The sequence below is a fragment of the Henckelia pumila genome, chromosome 2 (genome assembly GCF_033568475.1).
Source record: "Henckelia pumila isolate YLH828 chromosome 2, ASM3356847v2, whole genome shotgun sequence".
Classification (NCBI taxonomy): domain Eukaryota; kingdom Viridiplantae; phylum Streptophyta; class Magnoliopsida; order Lamiales; family Gesneriaceae; genus Henckelia; species Henckelia pumila.
Genome location: NC_133121.1, coordinates 158,141,168 through 158,160,476, shown reverse-complemented (window position 1 = coordinate 158,160,476; position 19,309 = coordinate 158,141,168). Strand labels below are relative to the sequence as shown.

The window sequence follows — 19,309 nt, the reverse complement described above, 5'->3', positions numbered from 1 at the left end:
AAGTTTTGTACAAGGACAAGTCAGACATTGCAGCAGGAGATAAATGTCCCGAAGTCCTGAAGTCAAATGAGGTGCCATTGATAGATATTCCTATGAATGAGTCGGAGGATAGTAACCAGGAAGAAGAAACTGCACAAGAAGTTGATCCACAAACTCCGGTGATTGAACTCAGGAGATCGTCGAGAACCATCAGACCACCTCAGAAATACTCCCCTTCACTTCACTATATTTTGCTGACTGATAAAGGTGAACCTGAGACCTTTGAAGAAGCGATGCAAAATGATGATTCAATCAAGTGAGAGTTAGCCATGAAAGACGAGATAGATTCACTGTCATCCAATCAGACTTGGGAGCTCACAGAACTTCCGAAAGGCAAAAAGGCATTACACAACAAGTGGGTATACCGGATCAAAGAAGAAGTTGATGGTAGCAAGCGGTACAAGGCGAGACTTGTTGTGAAAGGTTTTCAACAGCGGGAAGGCATTGATTACACCGAGATTTTTTCTCCAGTGGTGAAGCTGACCACTATTAGAACTGTACTTGGATTAGTGGCGAATGAAAACTTACATCTGGAGCAGTTGGATGTAAAGACGGCATTTCTTCATGGTGACCTAGATGAAGAAATTTATATAAAGCAGCCACAGGGATTTGAAGTACGAGGGAAGGAGAAAATGATATGCAAACTTCAGAAGAGCTTGTACGGTCTCAAACAAGCTCCAAGACAGTGGTACAAGAAGTTTGACGGATTCATGAATAACAACGGTTTCCTGAGGTGTCAGGCGGATCACTGTTGTTATGTGAAAAAGATTGATGGTTCTTATATCATTCTACTGCTATATGTGGATGACATGTTGATAGCAGGATCTTGTCTGGAGGAGATTGATAAACTCAAGAGAGAGTTATCAAAATAATTTGCAATGAAGGATTTGGGAACTGCAAAACAAATTCTTGGTATGAGGATCTTGAGAGATAGGGTGAACGGAGTCTTGAAGTTATCTCAGGCAGAGTACGTGAAAAAGGTGCTTAGCAAATTCAACATGGATGAAGCTAAACCGGTTAGTACTCCTTTGGCTAGTCATTTCAAACTAACCAAAGCCCAATCACCATCGACGGAGCAGGAGCATGCTTATATGAATAAGGTTCCTTATGCATCTGCTGTCGGAAGCCTCATGTATGCAATGGTGTGCACCAGACCAGACATAGCACATACAGTGGGAGTTGTGAGCAGGTTTATGAGCAATCCAGGGAAACAACACTGGAAAGCTGTGAAGTGGATTCTCAGATATTTGAAAGGTACTATCGGTTCATATCTGTGCTTCAGAAAGTCAAATTCAGGCTTACAAGGTTTTGTAGATGCCGACATGGGTGGTGACCTAGATGGTAGGAAGAGTACTACTGGATATGTGTTCACATTGGGTGGTACGACAGTAAGCTGGGTATCCAAGTTGCAAAAGATTGTTGCACTTTCGACTACTGAAGCTGAGTATGTTGCAGTGACAGAAGCTAGCAAGGAGATGATATGGTTGAGATCATTCCTTGAGGAATTGGGTCAGAAGCTTGAGGATAGCACATTACACTGTGATAGTCAGAGTGCTATTCATTTGGCAAAGAATCATGTTTATCATGCTAGGACGAAGCATATACAGGTTCGGTACCATTTCATCAGATCAGTTTTGGAAGATGGAATCTTGATGCTTGAGAAGATTCCTGGAAGCAGAAATCCAGCTGATATGTTCACAAAGGCGGTGACCACTGACAAACTGAAGTTATGTTCGACTTCAGTCGAACTGCAAGTATGAGAGAGGAAGCATGAGCTGCTGCATTGATTGTGTGAAGCCATGATTGAGATCAAGTCTTCAAGTGGGAGAAATGTTAGACACATGCAGCTGCCATATTTGACCAACCCACCAACCAAATTCATTTCACATGGATTTGTCAAATGTTGAGGCCTACAGGAGTTGTCAGATTTGAAAATTGAATGGAGAAGGCCGAGAGCAATTTCTATGTTCACACTTTTTGGAAAGCCTATAAATAGATGCATCCGTCCCTCATTTCAGATATCCCACAGCGTAGAGAAAAAAAGAGAGATAAGAAACAAAAAGAGTTTCTTGGTATTTTTCTTGAGTGTTTTCTTGTGTGAGTTAGAGAAATTATTTTTTCGGTAATACTCGGGGTTGGGATCGTGTGAGAGATATAGTATTTTGTATACACTTGTAATATTTCTCCGGTTATAAATATTGCAGCAGCTCCGTGGACGTAGCCTATATTGGGTGAACCACGTAAATCTTGGTATTCTTGTTGATTGTTTTATTCCGCAATTATTATTATCGTCATGTTCGCTCCGGCATAATCCTTAACGTTACCCACACTGATCTTAGCCTCAACCTTCATGGCCATGTACAGATCATGTACTGTTATTTATTTTGGTTATTATTATGAAAATTATCAAGTGAATTAATTTCTCATGTACTAAATTTTTGCAGGCATGGACACTTTATAAAGAAGGGAGGTCATTGGAACTAGTCAACACTTGCCTTTAAAAAATATAAGAAAGCTATTTATTTTTTTGTTTTACTTATTATTTTTAAAATCTCTTTCTTATTAATAATATAATTTGATACTTGAATATTTTTTATACATGGTATTTTTACATTGAATTTTTGTTTTTTTTTTGTTTGAAATTTTGCGGCTGCACAGGCTGCGGTGGCAGTTGTGAGGCTCACAACCAGGGGAGAGGAGCTTTGATGGGTGGTGGACCGATGGTGTGGAGAGGTTGGCTGCTGTAAAGATCCATAGTGTGTTGAGAGGTTATTTGGAAAGTGGTAATTGGATTCATTTTGGGCGGACTCTATAGAAATTTTAAACTGCAGTGAACACTTCAAACATTATTATTGGCTTCATGTTTTCCCACTTGATCCGAAGACTGAAATTGGTTCTATTCCAGGCCAGAAAATGCCTCAAAGCTCTATAAGGACTAGTGAAATTTCAAGCCATTGTTAGAGGCTATCTCGTGAGAAAACGGGCTGCAACAACTCTACAGAACATTGCATTCCTCGTCAATGTGTATGTTATCCATTAAATTTTGTTTTTGTCTATCCTCAAACTTAACAACATGGTATTTCTTAAACTAAATTGTGAACTGGTTTATTTTGTTGCTACTACAAGTAATTCTATTAGCCAAAATCAGATTACACTCATTGCATTCCTCATCAATGTGTATGTTATTTTCCCTACCAACGTGATAATAATAAGTCTTTTCGAAATATTCACCTTCTCTAATCTTAGTTCTTGATTTTATCAGAAGTAAAGGAAACATTTTTTTGCTACATATATGAGAATTAATTTGCTAGAAATAGAGAGAATCAATTTGTGTGGATTTAGAGAAAATATTAGGAGATTTAAAAATTTTGTCACGATTGATTACAGTCACAGGAGTTCTTTCACTTATGTGCAATGTGTTACTTTGTATTTGATCCTGGTACGTATAAGCTTTTGAATATACAATTGTGGTTTCAGATTTTTTTATTTTTTTCACTTTTCGATATGCATTATTGTTTGAGTACATCTTGGAATCTTGACTGTCAATCACATTTTAAAATATTCAAGGATTTCATGATGGTGTGTATTCAATTGACCAGAGAAAATTTCATTCACTAATTTCTTTCGTAACTTATTTTTCATCATTTTTCATGGTCATCATCATCCAAATTTCATGGCTAAATTTACTTGTGGATTTCCAGTAATGCTCTTATTCAAATTTCATTTGTTAACTTTGCACTTACTCTATCATACAGAACTTATTACAGACATTGGACGACCTAACCCACTATGCTTTTTCTGTTGTGAGTACCACCATCCACACTTGAACTTTACTTCTTTGGGCCTAATATTGTGGTTTGTTTATTCTTGACCAAATTTCATCATTTATCTTTACTCATAGCTCATGGAAAGGGAAAGACAAAGATATTACTTTGTTGTGGCATTGTTTCTTGATACTTGTACTGTAGGGTCTTTTCGAACAATCTAAGTACATAAGAAGATTTTTCATATGCACATTGGATTTAAATTTTGTTTTTGCAATACATATGGAGGAAGTTTAGGGTCCAACTCAAGCTCGTTCACGTAAAAGTCGGTTTATATCGGATTAGTTTCATATATTTTCTTCATTTTGAAAATTTTGGTGCTATTGGTTGTTTGATTACCAATTTATTCTATTGTGTTAATGTTATGATACTGCATATGTGATATCTATTTATACAACCATCGATTTTAGCTTCAAAATCCTACGTTTTAGTTAAGCTAATTTTCTGCATTGTTGTCTCACTGGTGCCACTAATAACCAACTGCGTATTAGACAATGAAATGTTAAAACCGTTGAATTTTACCGGTTGTGGGCTATGGGCATACAAAATTTTATTATCTTTTGGAGTTTGTGGTATATACTTTGTTACTTAAATTTGTCTTTTAAGATTCATTACTTGAATTGTGTTCATGGTTTTTGTTTTTCAAATAATTTACAGTTTGGATAGACAATTTAAAGGAAAAAATATTGATGGGGCTTTTATGAAAATCTCGGGTCAAGAAAGTGTAGTTATGAAATCAGTACTATTTCGAGCCGGCTGGTAATGCCTAATCCATGCTGAAGGAAGGGTTTCAAGTATATCAAGATTAGTTTATAGCTCTGTTTTTTAGTGTGCATTGAATTAGAATTTTAATTTTGAGTGATTTGTAATACTAGAAAATTGTATATTAAATATTATTTTTGAAATAATTTTGATTAATTTATAATATTGAAATTTTATATATTAAATTTGAATGTTTTTGTTTTTTTTTTGAAAAAAGACAACGGTTTTTCACCATTGTCGTAAGTAGTTTAAAACTTTTGTTGAAAGCATTGTTGTTAAAAAACGCTCAAAGTTTTCACTCTTTGAAGGAAAAGACCACGGTTTTTCACTGTTGTAAAACTATTGTCTTTGCCTTCAAAGACAACAGTTTTTTAATTGTTGTCTTTGAGCGACCTCTTTAACAACATTGTATTTAACAAAAGTTTTAAACTACCTACGACAACGGTTTTTCATCATTGTTGTTAGGATTTTTTTCTTGTAGTGTATCTCGAATAAAGTGCTTTAAAGCCTTGTACCAGCTATTATGATCAACTATCGGTACGTTGAGATATGCTAGGATTTTAGAACATCAGTACTTGGTCAGTTCGGAAGGTTCGAACTCTATCGACATCTGTGTTGTTCAATCACAGGAAACGTGTTTGGTGGCTAGAGATCGGAAGCTTCGATTAGGAAAATTGGAAGTTTCGAAGAGTGTTCGGAAGCTCCGAACAGAGAATCAGACGTTCCGATCGTTGCTTATATATAGGGTCGGACTTTCACTTCCATTGCGCATTCTTCTCTTCTCCCCCTCGTCCCTAATTAGTTATTGGGGGGTTTATAGGAGTCTTTTCGGAGGCTAGTAGATAGCAAGGTGCTACCGAGATCGTAGTGAAGTTATGCTTAGAGTTTGGGTCCATCGCTATCAAATGGCTGACGACGAAATCATGTATAATGCTAGACTATGATTAGCTTTTGTGAGTAGCTATTAGTCTAGTTAAGGCTTTTAGTGAGCAATAAGTGTTATGATATTATCTTATCTTGTAGGCTTGGACTGTAGACAATTGTACGGCTAGGCCAGTAGTTGTGGTACAGACGTACTATCAGAGGTATCTTGGTTGAGTATGGATATTCTATTTTTGTGTGGCTCGTAATATTTATGTTTTTGTTATAATATTCCTTCGTTCTCATCGTTTTAATATGCTTAATTGCTACATTTTTATGTTATTTTGTTGTTAGAGGGAATTTTCAACAACTTCAAATGCCATAGAAATCACCTTTTTATGTTATTTTGTTGTGGAGGGAATTTGATGGCCTTGGAGAAAATTTGGGCTAAAAAGGTGATTTCTATCGCATTTAAAGTTGTCAAAATGGAGTTTTGAAAGAAGGACAAAGACAGAAGAGGTCCTGAAGCAAGGCATGAGAACGCCCTGTGACTAATTTGCAGCTGCTTTAGACTGCATGGAAGTGCTCGAAAATTTGGAAACAAATACCATATTTTAGGAGTCCTATATTATGGTATTTAAAATATGAAAGACTTTTGAATATGAGAGTTTTTGGATAAAGAAATATTGTGGGGATTTTTATTCCATAAAACTCTCTAGATTATCTTGTAGATAGATTTTATTTTTTTCTAGATTTTATCTTTTCTTTATTTTTATTTTTTCCTACGCTCAGTAAATATTTTCATATTGGAGATTTTCTGCATCTTGTTCTGCATGTTCTGAACAGCGAGGGAGAAGGGCATAGACGCAACATTTTCTTCTTATTTCTTTTCCATAATTTCTAGGTTGGATCTTTTTTATTTTTAAGAAATTATGAAGCCAACTATGCTTGACTAAGGTTTTAATTTTGATTCAATGGAATTTTTTTGTATTTCAATTATATCACTGTGAGGTTATGGGTTTAAATTGATATTCTTGACAACTTGCAAATGTGATAGAAATCAACTTTTTAAATTTCAAAACTCCATCTTCACAACTTCAAATGTGATATAAATCACCTTTTTAGCCCGAATTTTCTCTAAAATCATAAAATTCCCTCCAAAAACAAAATAACATAAAAATGTATCAATTAAGCATATTAAAACGATGAGAACGAGGGAATATTATAACAAAAACATAAATATTACGAGTCTATCAGTTTGCATGTTTTATGACATGGTTTATATGCATATATTATGTAATGATTATTATGATGCTTGTATTATCATGTTGAGCATGTACCTTCATGTAACTCATACATTTGTACTGAGTGTGGTTATCGCTCAAGTCCGTGTATTTTATTTGGACACCCTATTCGGCGAAGCAGTTTCAGGTTGCTCAGGTTTTGGATTAGTGTGTAGTTGGCGACCAAGGGTTTTGGTCTCAGTTGATGCCAGCATTTTTAGTTAGGATTGATCCTCTTGTACCTAGGACTTTCGATTGGGTTGTATATTATTTCTGGTCCTATTTATGTTACTGGTTGTATACTGTCGGGTTAGTATTTGATTTCATTTTTCCGTAGTTACCTATTATTATTGTTGTTAAGTTTAATTGCGTGTTTAAATCTCTGTTAGTAGGTGATTCCGGAGTGGGTCAGTACAGTGACGAACCCGGACAATCCTTCCAGTCCCAGGGCTCAAACCGAGGATTTAATGATTGTTTCTGGAGAAATTCCAAACTACGTGACACTCAAATACATCATCAACTTCGTGCCGACTTAGTTGAGCATATTTGGGCACAATACAACAACAATCCGTGAATTTAGTTTATTACCAATTTCAAAACGTTTGATCTATATGTTGTTTTTTTATTTAATGCAATTTTTTTTTTCTTATGTTGTACTCCTTCATTCAAAATTATAATAAAATTTTGACTTTAAATAAATGAATCTCGTCAAATTATTAACAAAATTTTTAAACAATTTAATTATAAAAACATAATATTATATTATTTTAAATAATTATAATTTATATTTTTAAATGATAATAGTTAGAGCCCCAAAGGTCCTTTCATATTTTTAAATAAATTTTATTAATAATTTTATTAACATATTGGGCTATATATGTTTATTGAGATTCATCTCATACAAAGAATAATTGTTGACTTATTTCATATAATTATGTATCAAATGATTGAATATTAGAATCCCGAAATAACATTTTATTTTTTATATATATATTTTAAAAAAATTATTAATAATTTGATTAATTCATATTTATCGATACAATACAATAATGTATGAACCCCTTAGAATAACCACCTTGGTCAAATTAATGAATGGACAAAAATATCATTGCTACTTATAACTACCTTCTTTCAATTATATTTTTGAATTTTAAAATATAAAAAAATATTCATTATTTTTAGATATAATATAAACTATTTATGCACGCCAATTTTTGCATGCGTAGATTACTAGTAATTATTTAATTATAACAAATATAGAATAAAATATGCAAATCGTCCTTCATCTATTTAACAAAATTTAATAGTTAATCTGTATTTTGAATGTAATTTGTACCCGAATATTTTATCAATAATAATTATCTGATGCATAGTTGATGTTCTTCTTCGACAAAAATGTGAAAATACAAGATTTTCATATTTTAATCACTATTTTTGCTGTTAAATTGGGTTGTACATGAAAACATTTCGTGAAAAAATTACTTGATTTTAGTTTTTGCGTACAATATTTTGAGTTTTATAATCATCAAATTTAATAATAAACATATATAATGATCTTGGTATTCACTAATATGTTTTTAGTTGAAAGTATGATTCTTATAAGTTTTTAGATAGTTTTTTTTTTAAAAAAATATTTAAAAATAGTAACAATTTATTTTAGTTTTCAGAAAAAATCTTGAACTATTATTCTTAATATTTCAATATTATATTTTTCTAATTGAATATTTCTTTTTCCTTTAGACAAATAAAATTATAAATAGTATTTAAAAAAAAACATTAAAAAAAATTTGGACAAAATTTTGAATATAAAAATATTATCGGGATATTCTCTCCCTACCCGACGAGATCCTGAATATTCGAGATCCCGAATATTCTGGTCCCGACAAGTATCGGGTACGAGAGCAGGAGAAAAATAGCTTCTTGATTTTTATCGGGACGTGAATTTGGTAGAGAGATTACGGGATTGATCTCTACCCGATTTTACCCCTAAATGTGAATAGAGCTGTCAAACTGGCCAACCCGTGGCGGAGCGGGACGGCCCACCAAAAACCCACCTTTTGGTAGGTCGATGGCGGGCCGACCCACCATCCTGATGGGCTGAAAATCCTCAACCCAACCCAACCCAAGGTGGGTTGCGGGTTAGGCGGGCCGGCCCGCGGGTTGGCTCACGACAAATAAAAATAAATGAATAATATTATAATTAATTATAAATATCATTTCATAAATAAATATTAATAGAAACATATTAATAAAAATTTTAATTATTGATTTCATATGTGTAAATTTTATATAAAGTAATTAATACAAAACAAATTCATAACTTTTATTCAAAAATACATATATCACAATAAAAATAAAAATAAATTATTAATTCTTCAGGCCCGCGGTGAGCCAACCCGCGCGGGTCGCGGGCCTGGCGGGTTGGCCAATCTAGGCCCACTTTTTGTTGGGTTGAAAAAATTTCAACCCAACCCACTTAAATTATGTGGCGAGCCGGGCCAACCCGACAGGCCTAACCCAAATTGACGGCACTAAATGTGAATGTGTAGTAATAATTGTAATATATTAATATAAAAAGTATGTGTCATGTAGACCTCACATATTTTGAGGAGTTGGAATGTGAATTAATGCGGATTATTAATCCACATAAATACGGGTGGTGTTAGAAATGGTGGACATCAAATTTTTTTTCTTTCAAAATTGCTCTTATACTACATAAATATATAAATTTTATTCTATATTTACGTATTTTTCATAATTTTCTCAACTAACGATAGATAAGATAAATAAATTTTAAATTTATTCATACATTTCTTTGAAAATAAAAAAATCGTAATTAGTAAAATCAGAATTAAATTAATTAATTAAAAATATAATATATAATATTTATATATATAATATAATAATGAATATATTATATTATTACTGTAAAAAATATATATTATATCTAGACACACATCGCGTATTCGCTCTCATCAAATAAAACTTGTGTCATGTTGCACTAAATGTCATATTCACAATAAAGTGGTTAATTTTTAGTTATTACTAGCTACAGTGGCACACGATATGCGTGTGTAATTAATAAAATGTGATAGTACCAATTGTAAAAAAAAAATTAGATTGATGATAAGAAATCAAAAAAATTCACTATAATGAAGCATAAAAATCTGACAAAGATATGAAAGAGAAAAAACAAAAACAGTAGCAACACACCCTTGCATTGGAGAAAAAACTTCCTATATTTGCTTGATATTTTGGCTTTCAGAATTGGACGATTCAATTCTTTTTTACTTTAGTGGAAAAGTGTTGTCATGGATATGTGGGAAGGTGTGAGAGATAATGAAATAGGAAGATGGAGGTAAAACGAAGGTGGCAGAGAGAATGAAATACGAAGATAGAGGTAAAACGTGAGAAAAAAGTTAAAGTGAGGGTAAAATGAGAAAAAAAAAACATTATGTCATCTTGTCATACCAAATACAATTATTATGTATCTCTCAATTATTATAAGATATCATAGATATTTATATATGTTTGAATAAAAAAAAGGTGCCAACCAATAGTCGAAGGATACCTCCTATCTCTCCGTATGCTTCCTTTTTACTGTTGCGTTGGAACGTAATTAAGGCACTTTGTCATCACCTAACACTGATAACTCCACTCTTCCTTCCATTATATATATAATATATATATATATATATATATATATATTATATGTATATGGATGCAAAGTTCGTGTTCGTGTTCAGGTTCATATTCATATTCCTTAAACTGAAACTACCACAACCTGCAATTATGAACCCATAATTAATAACCCATTAAATATAAGCGCCATTTAGCGTTCTTTGTACCTGTACTGTCTCTGTAAACAGAACACCTTTGTTGTCATCCGGATAAGTGTCTTAAAAGAGTGGTGTCCAAAAGTACACTCCAAGAAAAAAGAAAATTCATCGAGATTTTTCCATCGGGGGAGTTGTTTTTGAGAAAATATTCGATTTTGAAAGAGATGTGGGTTCTTTGAGGTTGGGTATACGTTTGGGTGACAGGTTTGCTGACCATTTTAATGGTGATGTCGGGGTTTTCAAGATCTGGGCTTTGAAGGGTCATATTATTTATCTTCTCGGGATCTTTTTGAGATATACTGGTCACTGGTCAGGTACTTTTTCCCCCTTCTTTTCGTCTTATTTTTCGTTCACAAAGTGCATTTTGTTGTTAAAGGGCCTTTTTTTCTCCCCTAGTGTATTAATTTTCTGGGGCATAAAGATGTTAGAGATGGAAATTTATGCTTAATCTTTGTTTACATTGTGCTATTGATGTACTTGATGGTTAATGGGTCCTGTTATGCTCTTGTTCTTTTCTTACCTAGGCAATCATTTTTCATTTATTATATGATTGGTTCGATTTCTGTTGGAAAAGACATTGCTTGAATATGTAGGATATCGACTTTTACGGGGCTGATCTTAAATGCCGAAAGTTTAGGAGCAGGGACACATTTTTAAGCTGCATATTGTGTATCTTTCATGTATAATCTTTAGAAAAATGCAAGGGGCTCCGGGTGATCTCTGTTACTGTATTTTTAGGGGTGTGAAACTTGGACTTCTAAATAAATTACACATAAAATTTAAAAATTTATTCAGTTGAGAGCCTCCCTTGCCACTCATCGCGCCCGTAGGGTCTGCCCGATTAGAATGGTACACAAACCACGTCCTGACTAATGATGATGGTGTGAGCATGAACAAATTTTTTCACCGAGCGAGTGTTTCGATCCCATAGTAAAAGATTGAAATGATTGAAGTCCTGTAGCACTCTATCCATCTCTTGCTCAACTTTGTTGGTTGCATCATATAAGAGTCAATTTTGTGTTCCTTGTGCTGATTTTGATAATTTTATTTCCACATATTAAAGGATGGTTTCCGATCTTAACGCTGGACTCTCTCAGAATTCTGGAATTTTCGGTCTCGAAGTATGGCAAGTAATTGGAATAATGGTTGGGTTGTTAATAGTGGTTATCCTTTTAATGTTGACATTTTATCTCGCTTCAAGAAAAAAATCAACAAGTTCCCAAGAAAAGACTCTTCCCCTCAGCCAAATACCTACTGTTTCAAAGGAAATAACGGAAGTGAGAGTCGAGCGGGTATCAACCAATGAATTTGTTCCACGTGATGGGATTCTTCTCACCATTCATGACAAATCAAGTGACAAAGAATCAGACAAGGTTTTAGTCCATCTAGGAATGCCGAAAATGAGAATTGTTGACAGCAACAGTCAATCAAGTTCGTTCAATCATCTTGATAAAGATCATTGTGGATCAAAATCTGTGGAAGGGAGTTCTGGAACCTTTTCTGTACATAAACCATCTTCATCACACTCGATAGCTGCTCCTTCGCCTTTAAGTGGTTTGCCTGAATATTCTCATTTGGGTTGGGGTCATTGGTTTACTTTAAGAGATCTTGAACTTGCAACAAACCGATTTTCTAAGGAGAATGTTATTGGAGAGGGTGGCTATGGAGTTGTTTATCGAGGACAGCTTATTAATGGCACTCCAGTTGCTATTAAAAAGCTCCTCAACAATCTGTAAGTTCAAAATATTTTTCAGATACAGTTTTTTTAGTATTATCAAGCAATTTTGTCGTATTTCCTACATTGATATATTAATGGGTTTATGTTTTCCAACCAGAGGTCAAGCAGAAAAAGAATTTAGAGCAGAGGTTGAAGCTATTGGCCATGTGCGGCACAAAAATTTGGTTCGACTTCTGGGATACTGCATTGAAGGGACCCATAGGTATATACTATTGTTGAAATACATTTATCTTCTTTGCCATTCGAATCAACTTTCACTTTAAAAATATAACATTTGATATGACCTTATTTAACTTATTCTTAGTGTTTCAGGATGCTAGTTTACGAGTACGTCAACAATGCCAATTTAGAACAGTGGATTCATGGAGCTATGCGTCATCATGGATACCTTACTTGGGAGGCGAGAATGAAGGTGCTTCTTGGCACGGCTAAAGCGTAAGTTTGTTGCTAATTTTCCAGAAACAAATCTTTGGCCTTTTTTTGTTATTAGCATTACCGATATTAATACACGTGACACTTTTCCTGTAGTCTTTCCTACTTGCATGAAGCAATTGAACCAAAAGTGGTTCATCGGGACATAAAGTCGAGCAATATCTTGATTGATGAAGATTTCAATGCTAAGGTCTCAGATTTTGGTCTGGCAAAGCTGCTTGGATCTGGAAAGGATCATATCACAACTCGAGTCATGGGCACCTTTGGGTTAGTTTTCATTTTTCATGTTCGATATTTGATGGCCTTTCCTTGACTTTGGAGCCTCTACAGTGCTCCATTTCGAAGGTTGAATCCCTGTTTTTTTAAGTTATATCAATATAGAAACGTCCGTCATTCTCTTTTCTTTCTTTAAAACTATGTATCTGTGTATGCCAGTTATGTGGCTCCGGAATATGCAAACACTGGGCTTTTAAATGAAAAGAGTGATGTTTATAGCTTTGGGGTGCTTCTATTAGAAGCAATTACTGGAAGGGATCCAGTAGACTATGGCTGTCCTGCTCCAGAGGTATTTGTCTACTTTTTCTAAAGTCATTCTTCCTCTAGTGTTCTAATATTATATGTTGTATTTAGGTGATTGATTTATGCCTTTTGATACACAGAGAGCACTAGTTTTTACCAGAAATATGTTGACTTAAACATCGTCTGAAATTGGAGATTTGAACCTGTGAAGATGCATTCTGAACTTCAGTTGCTTTAAATGAGAAACTTGCAGGTTAATCTGGTCGACTGGCTGAAAATGATGGTGGGTAATAGGCGATCGGAAGAAGTGATAGACCCAAACCTTGAAACAAGACCGTCAACTAGAGCCCTCAAGAGGGCTCTTTTGACTGCTTTGCGATGTGTCGATCCAGATTCCGATAAGAGACCTAGAATGAGCCGTGTTGTCCGAATGCTCGAATCAGAAGAATATCCTATACCAAGGGAGGTTAGTGTGCAGTTTATGTTAACCAATCTTGTCATCTAAGTCGCATTCAATTGAATCAGACCCAACAGTACGATATTGTCGTTTTTACACTAGATTGGCATCAACTGTATTCTTGCTTATAAGACAATACTTTCGCCTTTTTTTTAGACTCTGAAACTTGGCCATAAAATTTCCTCCATCATGTGTCGTATCAACAGCTCTTGAATATTCTTGATTTTATCCATCTTTACAACACTCGAATTTCTTAGTCGAACATGGACAATGACTTGTTCTTGATGGTTAATATACTTCATCGTGTAGGATCGAAGGCATAGAAGAACCCGAGCAAGCAGCACTGAGATGGATACCCAGCAAGAGAACTACGACACTGATAAAAGCGATAATCAAGATCAAAAGCGATAATCAAGATCTTAAGTGAGGGATGAGCAAAAACAGTCGTTGAACAGGATCAAACTTGAAGAAATCTTGTGAATATAAATGTCTATTTGTGCAGCAAAAATATTAGTTCTGGCTAAGAGTTATTTGATCAAGAAATGTGGCCAAATGGTAGAATGAGAACTGTTTTCTTCTCTAATATTTTATTCTCTAATATTTTTTATATTGTGCTTGCTGGTTCCTGTAATTTTTTATATTTCCATTTACCTTTTCTACTAGGATTCTTGTTGTATTTAAAGGCGGCCCTTTTCCCAGTTGATAATTTATTTAAATAGCTTGTGATACAAAATGACGAAATTATCTACTCCCATCTATTATTAGGAGACAAGAAACAAAGGAAAAACCTTATTTATTTCCTATTCTTATCGCATGTGAGCATTCCGTCAGATAGGTTTTATATTTTTGGAGTAATTATTATTTATTTATTATTATAAAAATAATTTTATGAATTAAAAATTAAAAGAGAAATAGTATAGATTTAAAAATTAAATATTTGGAGTAATCAAATTTCACCGTTGTGTCGTTAGTAGAAGAATACGATGAAATCATTTTTTTTTAAAAAAAATTTACGTAATTTTGTGATGATAATCTGTATAGAAATTATCAAGGAAAACAAATTGCTACTTTTGAAATTTATTATTAGATTATTATTTGACACGAAATTTGCAGCATGTAAATGTACCAAATAAAATGTGATAAATGATAATATGACTTTCTAATAACAAGTAGAGCTGTCAAAGGGGCCAACCCTTGGCGGGCCGGCCCACCAAAAACTCACATTTTGGCGAGTCGATGGTGGGCTGATCCACCATCCTAGCGGGCTGAAAATCCTCAACCCAATCCAATCCAAGGTGGGTTGCGGGTTAGGCGGGTCGGCCCGCGGGTTGGATCACGACAAATAAAAATAAATAAATAATATTATAATTAATTATAGATATCATTTCATAAATAAATATTAATAGAAATATATTAATAAAAATTTTAATTATTGATTTCATGTGTAAATTTTATATAAAGTAATTAATACAAAAAAAATCACAACTTTTATTAAAAAAAATACATATATAGCAATAAAAATAAAAATAAATTATTAATTTTTCAGGCCCGCGGCCCTAGGCGGATTGGCCCATCTAGGCCCATCTTTTGTTGGGTTGAAAAAATTTCAACTCAACCCACTTAAATTATGTGGCGGGCCGGGATAAACTCGACGGATCTAAACCAAATTGACGGCTCTAATAACAAGTGCCTCGTAAAATATCCAAATTTCTGTTTATCACATCTCTCCTCTAAAAATTCTAAAAAGAACATAAATATCAAATTATCAATATTGAACGATTAGCGGAAAACATTTTAAGATTCGAATGAGTATCTCTCAGCTCTGAACTGCTATTCTCGCAAGCAAACACTACTCAATCTTCCTTACCTAATGAAATATAATAAGCTTAGAAGCCCAACTAGTTATTTCGTATAATAACAAATAAACATGTAATAAAAATCACATGCATTTCTCATTTTTATAAAAACTTTATATTAAAATAATTTATTCTCAACACGTAAGCTTCAAAAATAACTCATAAGTCATAAACTTAATAAGCCATTGACACCTCAAACATTAATCATAAAAATTCCTCGTAAAATATCCGATAGACCTTTTTCCTCCAAACTCCTTGTATAAACATTTTTAATAAAATGTAGCTCAGAAATTCCATGGGAAATTTAGCTACATAACCCTCTCACACCAACTCTTTAGAAAAATGACTTCTTTTTTTAAATTGGCATGAAGGCCAAAATTACCCCACCCCATATATACATATATTCAAAATTAAACTACTATATCTAACAAAAGAATTTAAAATTTATTTGCATAAACGGGTCAAACAAAAGAAAAGCAGGAAACGGGTCATTAAAAATCTTAAACCCCACCCTTATTCTCTCCGCACCCCTATTCTGTTCTCTCCCTCAAAATTCAGCGACACCCATTTTCTCTTTTCTGGATTCAAAATAACGTTGCTTACACGGAGGTAATATTGGAAAATAATATTTTTATTGTTATTTAATGGCTCTTTACTTGTGGATTTTCATTTGAGAGTTGTTCTTATTTTTTTGTGTATAATTTTTTCTTTTTGATTGGAAGGCGTCACAAGTGAAGACTAAATCAAAGAAAAGTGAGAATGGAGCAAGAAAAAGTTTGGGTAAGTGTAAATATGGCTACGTTTGGTTGCAGGGATAAAGGTAGGATTAGCTTCTTGTCCTGCATTTGACTCGCTGATTAATTTTTCGTGGGATAACCTCGGGCCCGTCATAAAAACACTGTTTTTGGGACAAACTACCGGATTACTGTCCTTTGTGGACCCGTGGTATTACAAAAAATATATTTATCCCACCTTTTATCTTCACGTTAATAATCCCATCATACTTACCAAGCATAGCCTAAGGTTATCGACACCTAGGATTTGTCTTGATGAATATAATTTTATTTACCCATCATTTGTATTTATGGGTGAAAAGAAATGTCATGAGAAATATAATGTGGCGGACGTGAATATGTTTCTGGGATTGAACAAAGTTTTCAATTTTTTTGTATGCATGCACTTTTAATTGGATTCAAGATTGCTAAGCTCGTGAAATCTTTAATTTCACGATTATGTTTTACCGTTGGATCATCTTATCATGAAAATTTAGTTTTGTTTCCTTGTTGAACAGATAAAAAATTCAAGATATTAATTCCTAGTTTCGGTTGCTGTGAATGAATTTTTCAGCCACTTAAAATTAAAATCGGAGACAATTGATACATTTTTTTGTTTGAATATGTTTGATTAATAATTTTTTTTGCTTATCAATATGCATGCATATACAACTAATGACACTATTATCAAGAAATAGACACTTCTATTGTAAAATTTCAGTGCAATCCACGTTACAATAAAATATCAAAAAACTATATTGCAAACTTTTAATGAGGTCGAGCTTGATTTCATGATTTTGAGGACTCAATTTGGAAATCTAATAAACTGTGCTGAAGATTTTAATATATCTATTCAAATTTTGTGGTATTTACTGCTCCAACAGACATATATAAGAAATAAAAAAGAGTTTTGGATGGTGGTCCGCAAGATACTGATAAGGTTTTCGATATTGGAGTATGCTTTGATAACATGATTTGATTGTTCTAATAATTTTCCTATAATTGTGGATAACATGAAATTTTATCAAAGATATTTCAATAGAATGAAGCAAGTATTTTTTTAATGATGTAAAGGCTCGATTAGTAAAAATTAGTGATGAACATGCGGATGATGTAAATCTAGAAAAGGTGAAGTGGTCCTGTTTGTTTTTTATTGCTGATGTTCTTAGGAAAATAAAAAGAATCCATCTATAGATATGAAGTTGATGTAGTTGGTTTAAGATTTAGAAAATTTTAACAAGTACATGTGGGGTACTGTTACAATTATCCCACATTGAAATACTAAACTAATAAAGAGTTAGTTATAAACCCTTGAGGTAACCTCACCCAATAGGCAAGCTTTTTGGGATTGACATCTCATGGGTTTATAACCTAACATTTGGTTCTCTCGTTGAGAGTCGGCGTAGCGAAAGGGGCGACCTAGGAAAGGGGCTACCACCAAAAAGAAAGGTGAGTGAAAGTCGTCTACAGTGGGCCGTCATGCAGAAGGGGTGACTAGGAAAGGGCTACCTCAAAAAAAAAAAGGTGAGTGAAAGCCGTCTAGATTGGGCTGCCACGGACGTCGGATTTTCAAGGGGTCGGCAATGTTACAATTGTCCCACATTGAAATACTAAACTAATAAAGAGTTGGTTATAAACACTTGAGGTAACCACACCCAATAGGTAAGCCTTTTGGGATGAACATCTCATGAGTTTATAACCTAACATGTACAGTAACATTTAAGGAAGTTTTGAGGAGTTTGAGAAAAAAATATGAGTGGAAAAGGAAAAGAAACTTATAAAATCAAAGAAATCAAAAAAATGTGACAAAGGTGCGAGTTATAATCTCAGTGGATTTTTCAAACCATTACAAGTAAGTGAAATTAATGTATTATTCGGTATGGCTTATATTAGTGTTTATATGTGCATTAACTTATCTTATTATTTACTAATTTAAGATACTTGTCTGTGAATGTATACCTGGTATTGCGAGCACCTTCGCTAAGTAGAAAGAGGGCAATGACTTACAACTTTCTCAAATGTGTCGATGGAAAACTAACAAATAAAGTAAAAGGCATCACCGACACATGTGAAGATAGTCGCAGATGCAAACTCATATGAAACGGAAAGTATTAAATTATTTAAAATTTATGTAGTTGATATTATATGATATTTAATTCACATTTATAGATTTAAATTAAATTAAATTAAATGTGGAGGATATTGTTGGTATGTTGACACCAACTACTGATGAATTATTGCCCTCGTATTGTATAAATGGTAAATTTATAGATCCTTCCCCAGATGTAGTTATGAAGAAAATTGTTGAGTTGATGTTATAGGGAAAAGTTGTTTACTGTAGCCAGTCCCCGTGCAGATGATGGTGTATCTACCCAACCATGTCCTCAACACAAGTCTACTGTAAATGATCCATCCAAAATCCGTGATTATGTTGAAACAAAGAGTGCCATTATGGAAACAATGAAACACACAGACTCCAAATTAGAAAATATGGAATACCTTATTGAACGGATGGAACTCCACTATAACGGAAGATTTTCACAATCAGAGAAAAAATTTCAAATAGTGATGGGGCATATGAGAAAGTCCACTAGAGGACTAGAGCACGCACCAGTACAAGAACCCTTGAAGGTAGTTTTGATTCTTTTTTTTTTTTTTTTTTCATATTTCTGTTATTGCATTTTTACGTAATTTAAGAATACTAACAGATCATGGTGTTATTGAATTGGACAAAGCGGTTATTTTCCCGTCACATGATTCTTTGGACTTTGTGACTCCACCAGAGAAACAACAAAAGATAGAAAGTTCACTACAACACATACCTCTACAAAAGGCCCTCAAAGGTAGTTTTGATATATTTTTTCCATATTTTTGTTACGTATTTTACGTGATTTAAAAATACTAACAAATCATGGTGTTTTTAACT

The 19,309-nt window shown here is 33.7% G+C and overlaps 1 protein-coding gene and 1 long non-coding RNA gene across 4 annotated transcripts; both read left to right on the top strand.

Annotated features, from left to right (window-relative positions):
* The first annotated feature begins 1,251 nt into the window (after nucleotides 1–1,251).
* LOC140884142 (uncharacterized) lies at nucleotides 1,252–4,686 on the top strand. 2 transcript variants are annotated; one of them, XR_012150566.1, is made up of 3 exons: nucleotides 1,252–2,289; nucleotides 2,484–2,822; nucleotides 2,945–4,686. It is a non-coding gene; the product is annotated as an uncharacterized lncRNA (long non-coding RNA). The 2 variants fall into 2 exon arrangements; XR_012150565.1 differs by having other exon boundaries at nucleotides 1,252–2,397.
* A 5,829-nt stretch (nucleotides 4,687–10,515) lies between these two features.
* Nucleotides 10,516–14,492, top strand: LOC140885556 (probable receptor-like protein kinase At5g18500). Of its 2 annotated transcripts, none has more exons than XM_073292537.1 (8): nucleotides 10,516–10,917; nucleotides 11,672–12,340; nucleotides 12,444–12,548; nucleotides 12,659–12,781; nucleotides 12,875–13,045; nucleotides 13,214–13,343; nucleotides 13,551–13,763; nucleotides 14,064–14,492. In XM_073292537.1, exons 2-8 carry the CDS (start codon nucleotides 11,673–11,675, stop codon nucleotides 14,163–14,165), a joined length of 1,512 nt encoding a protein of 503 aa, XP_073148638.1. In that variant the 5' UTR covers nucleotides 10,516–10,917; nucleotide 11,672; the 3' UTR covers nucleotides 14,166–14,492. The 2 variants fall into 2 exon arrangements, with proteins under 2 accessions (XP_073148638.1, XP_073148637.1); XM_073292536.1 differs by having other exon boundaries at nucleotides 10,516–10,922; nucleotides 14,064–14,491.
* The last annotated feature ends 4,817 nt before the right edge of the window (nucleotides 14,493–19,309 follow it).

Excerpts from the sequence above, each read along its gene's own strand:
- LOC140885556 (XM_073292537.1), top strand. The coding sequence starts at position 11,673 with ATGGTTTCCGATCTTAACGCTGGACTCTCTCAGAATTCTGGAATTTTC. Across the intron at positions 12,782-12,874 it reads CTTCTTGGCACGGCTAAAGC|TCTTTCCTACTTGCATGAAG; the intron begins GTAAGTTTGTTG and ends CTTTTCCTGTAG. Across the intron at positions 13,764-14,063 it reads AATATCCTATACCAAGGGAG|GATCGAAGGCATAGAAGAAC; the intron begins GTTAGTGTGCAG and ends TTCATCGTGTAG.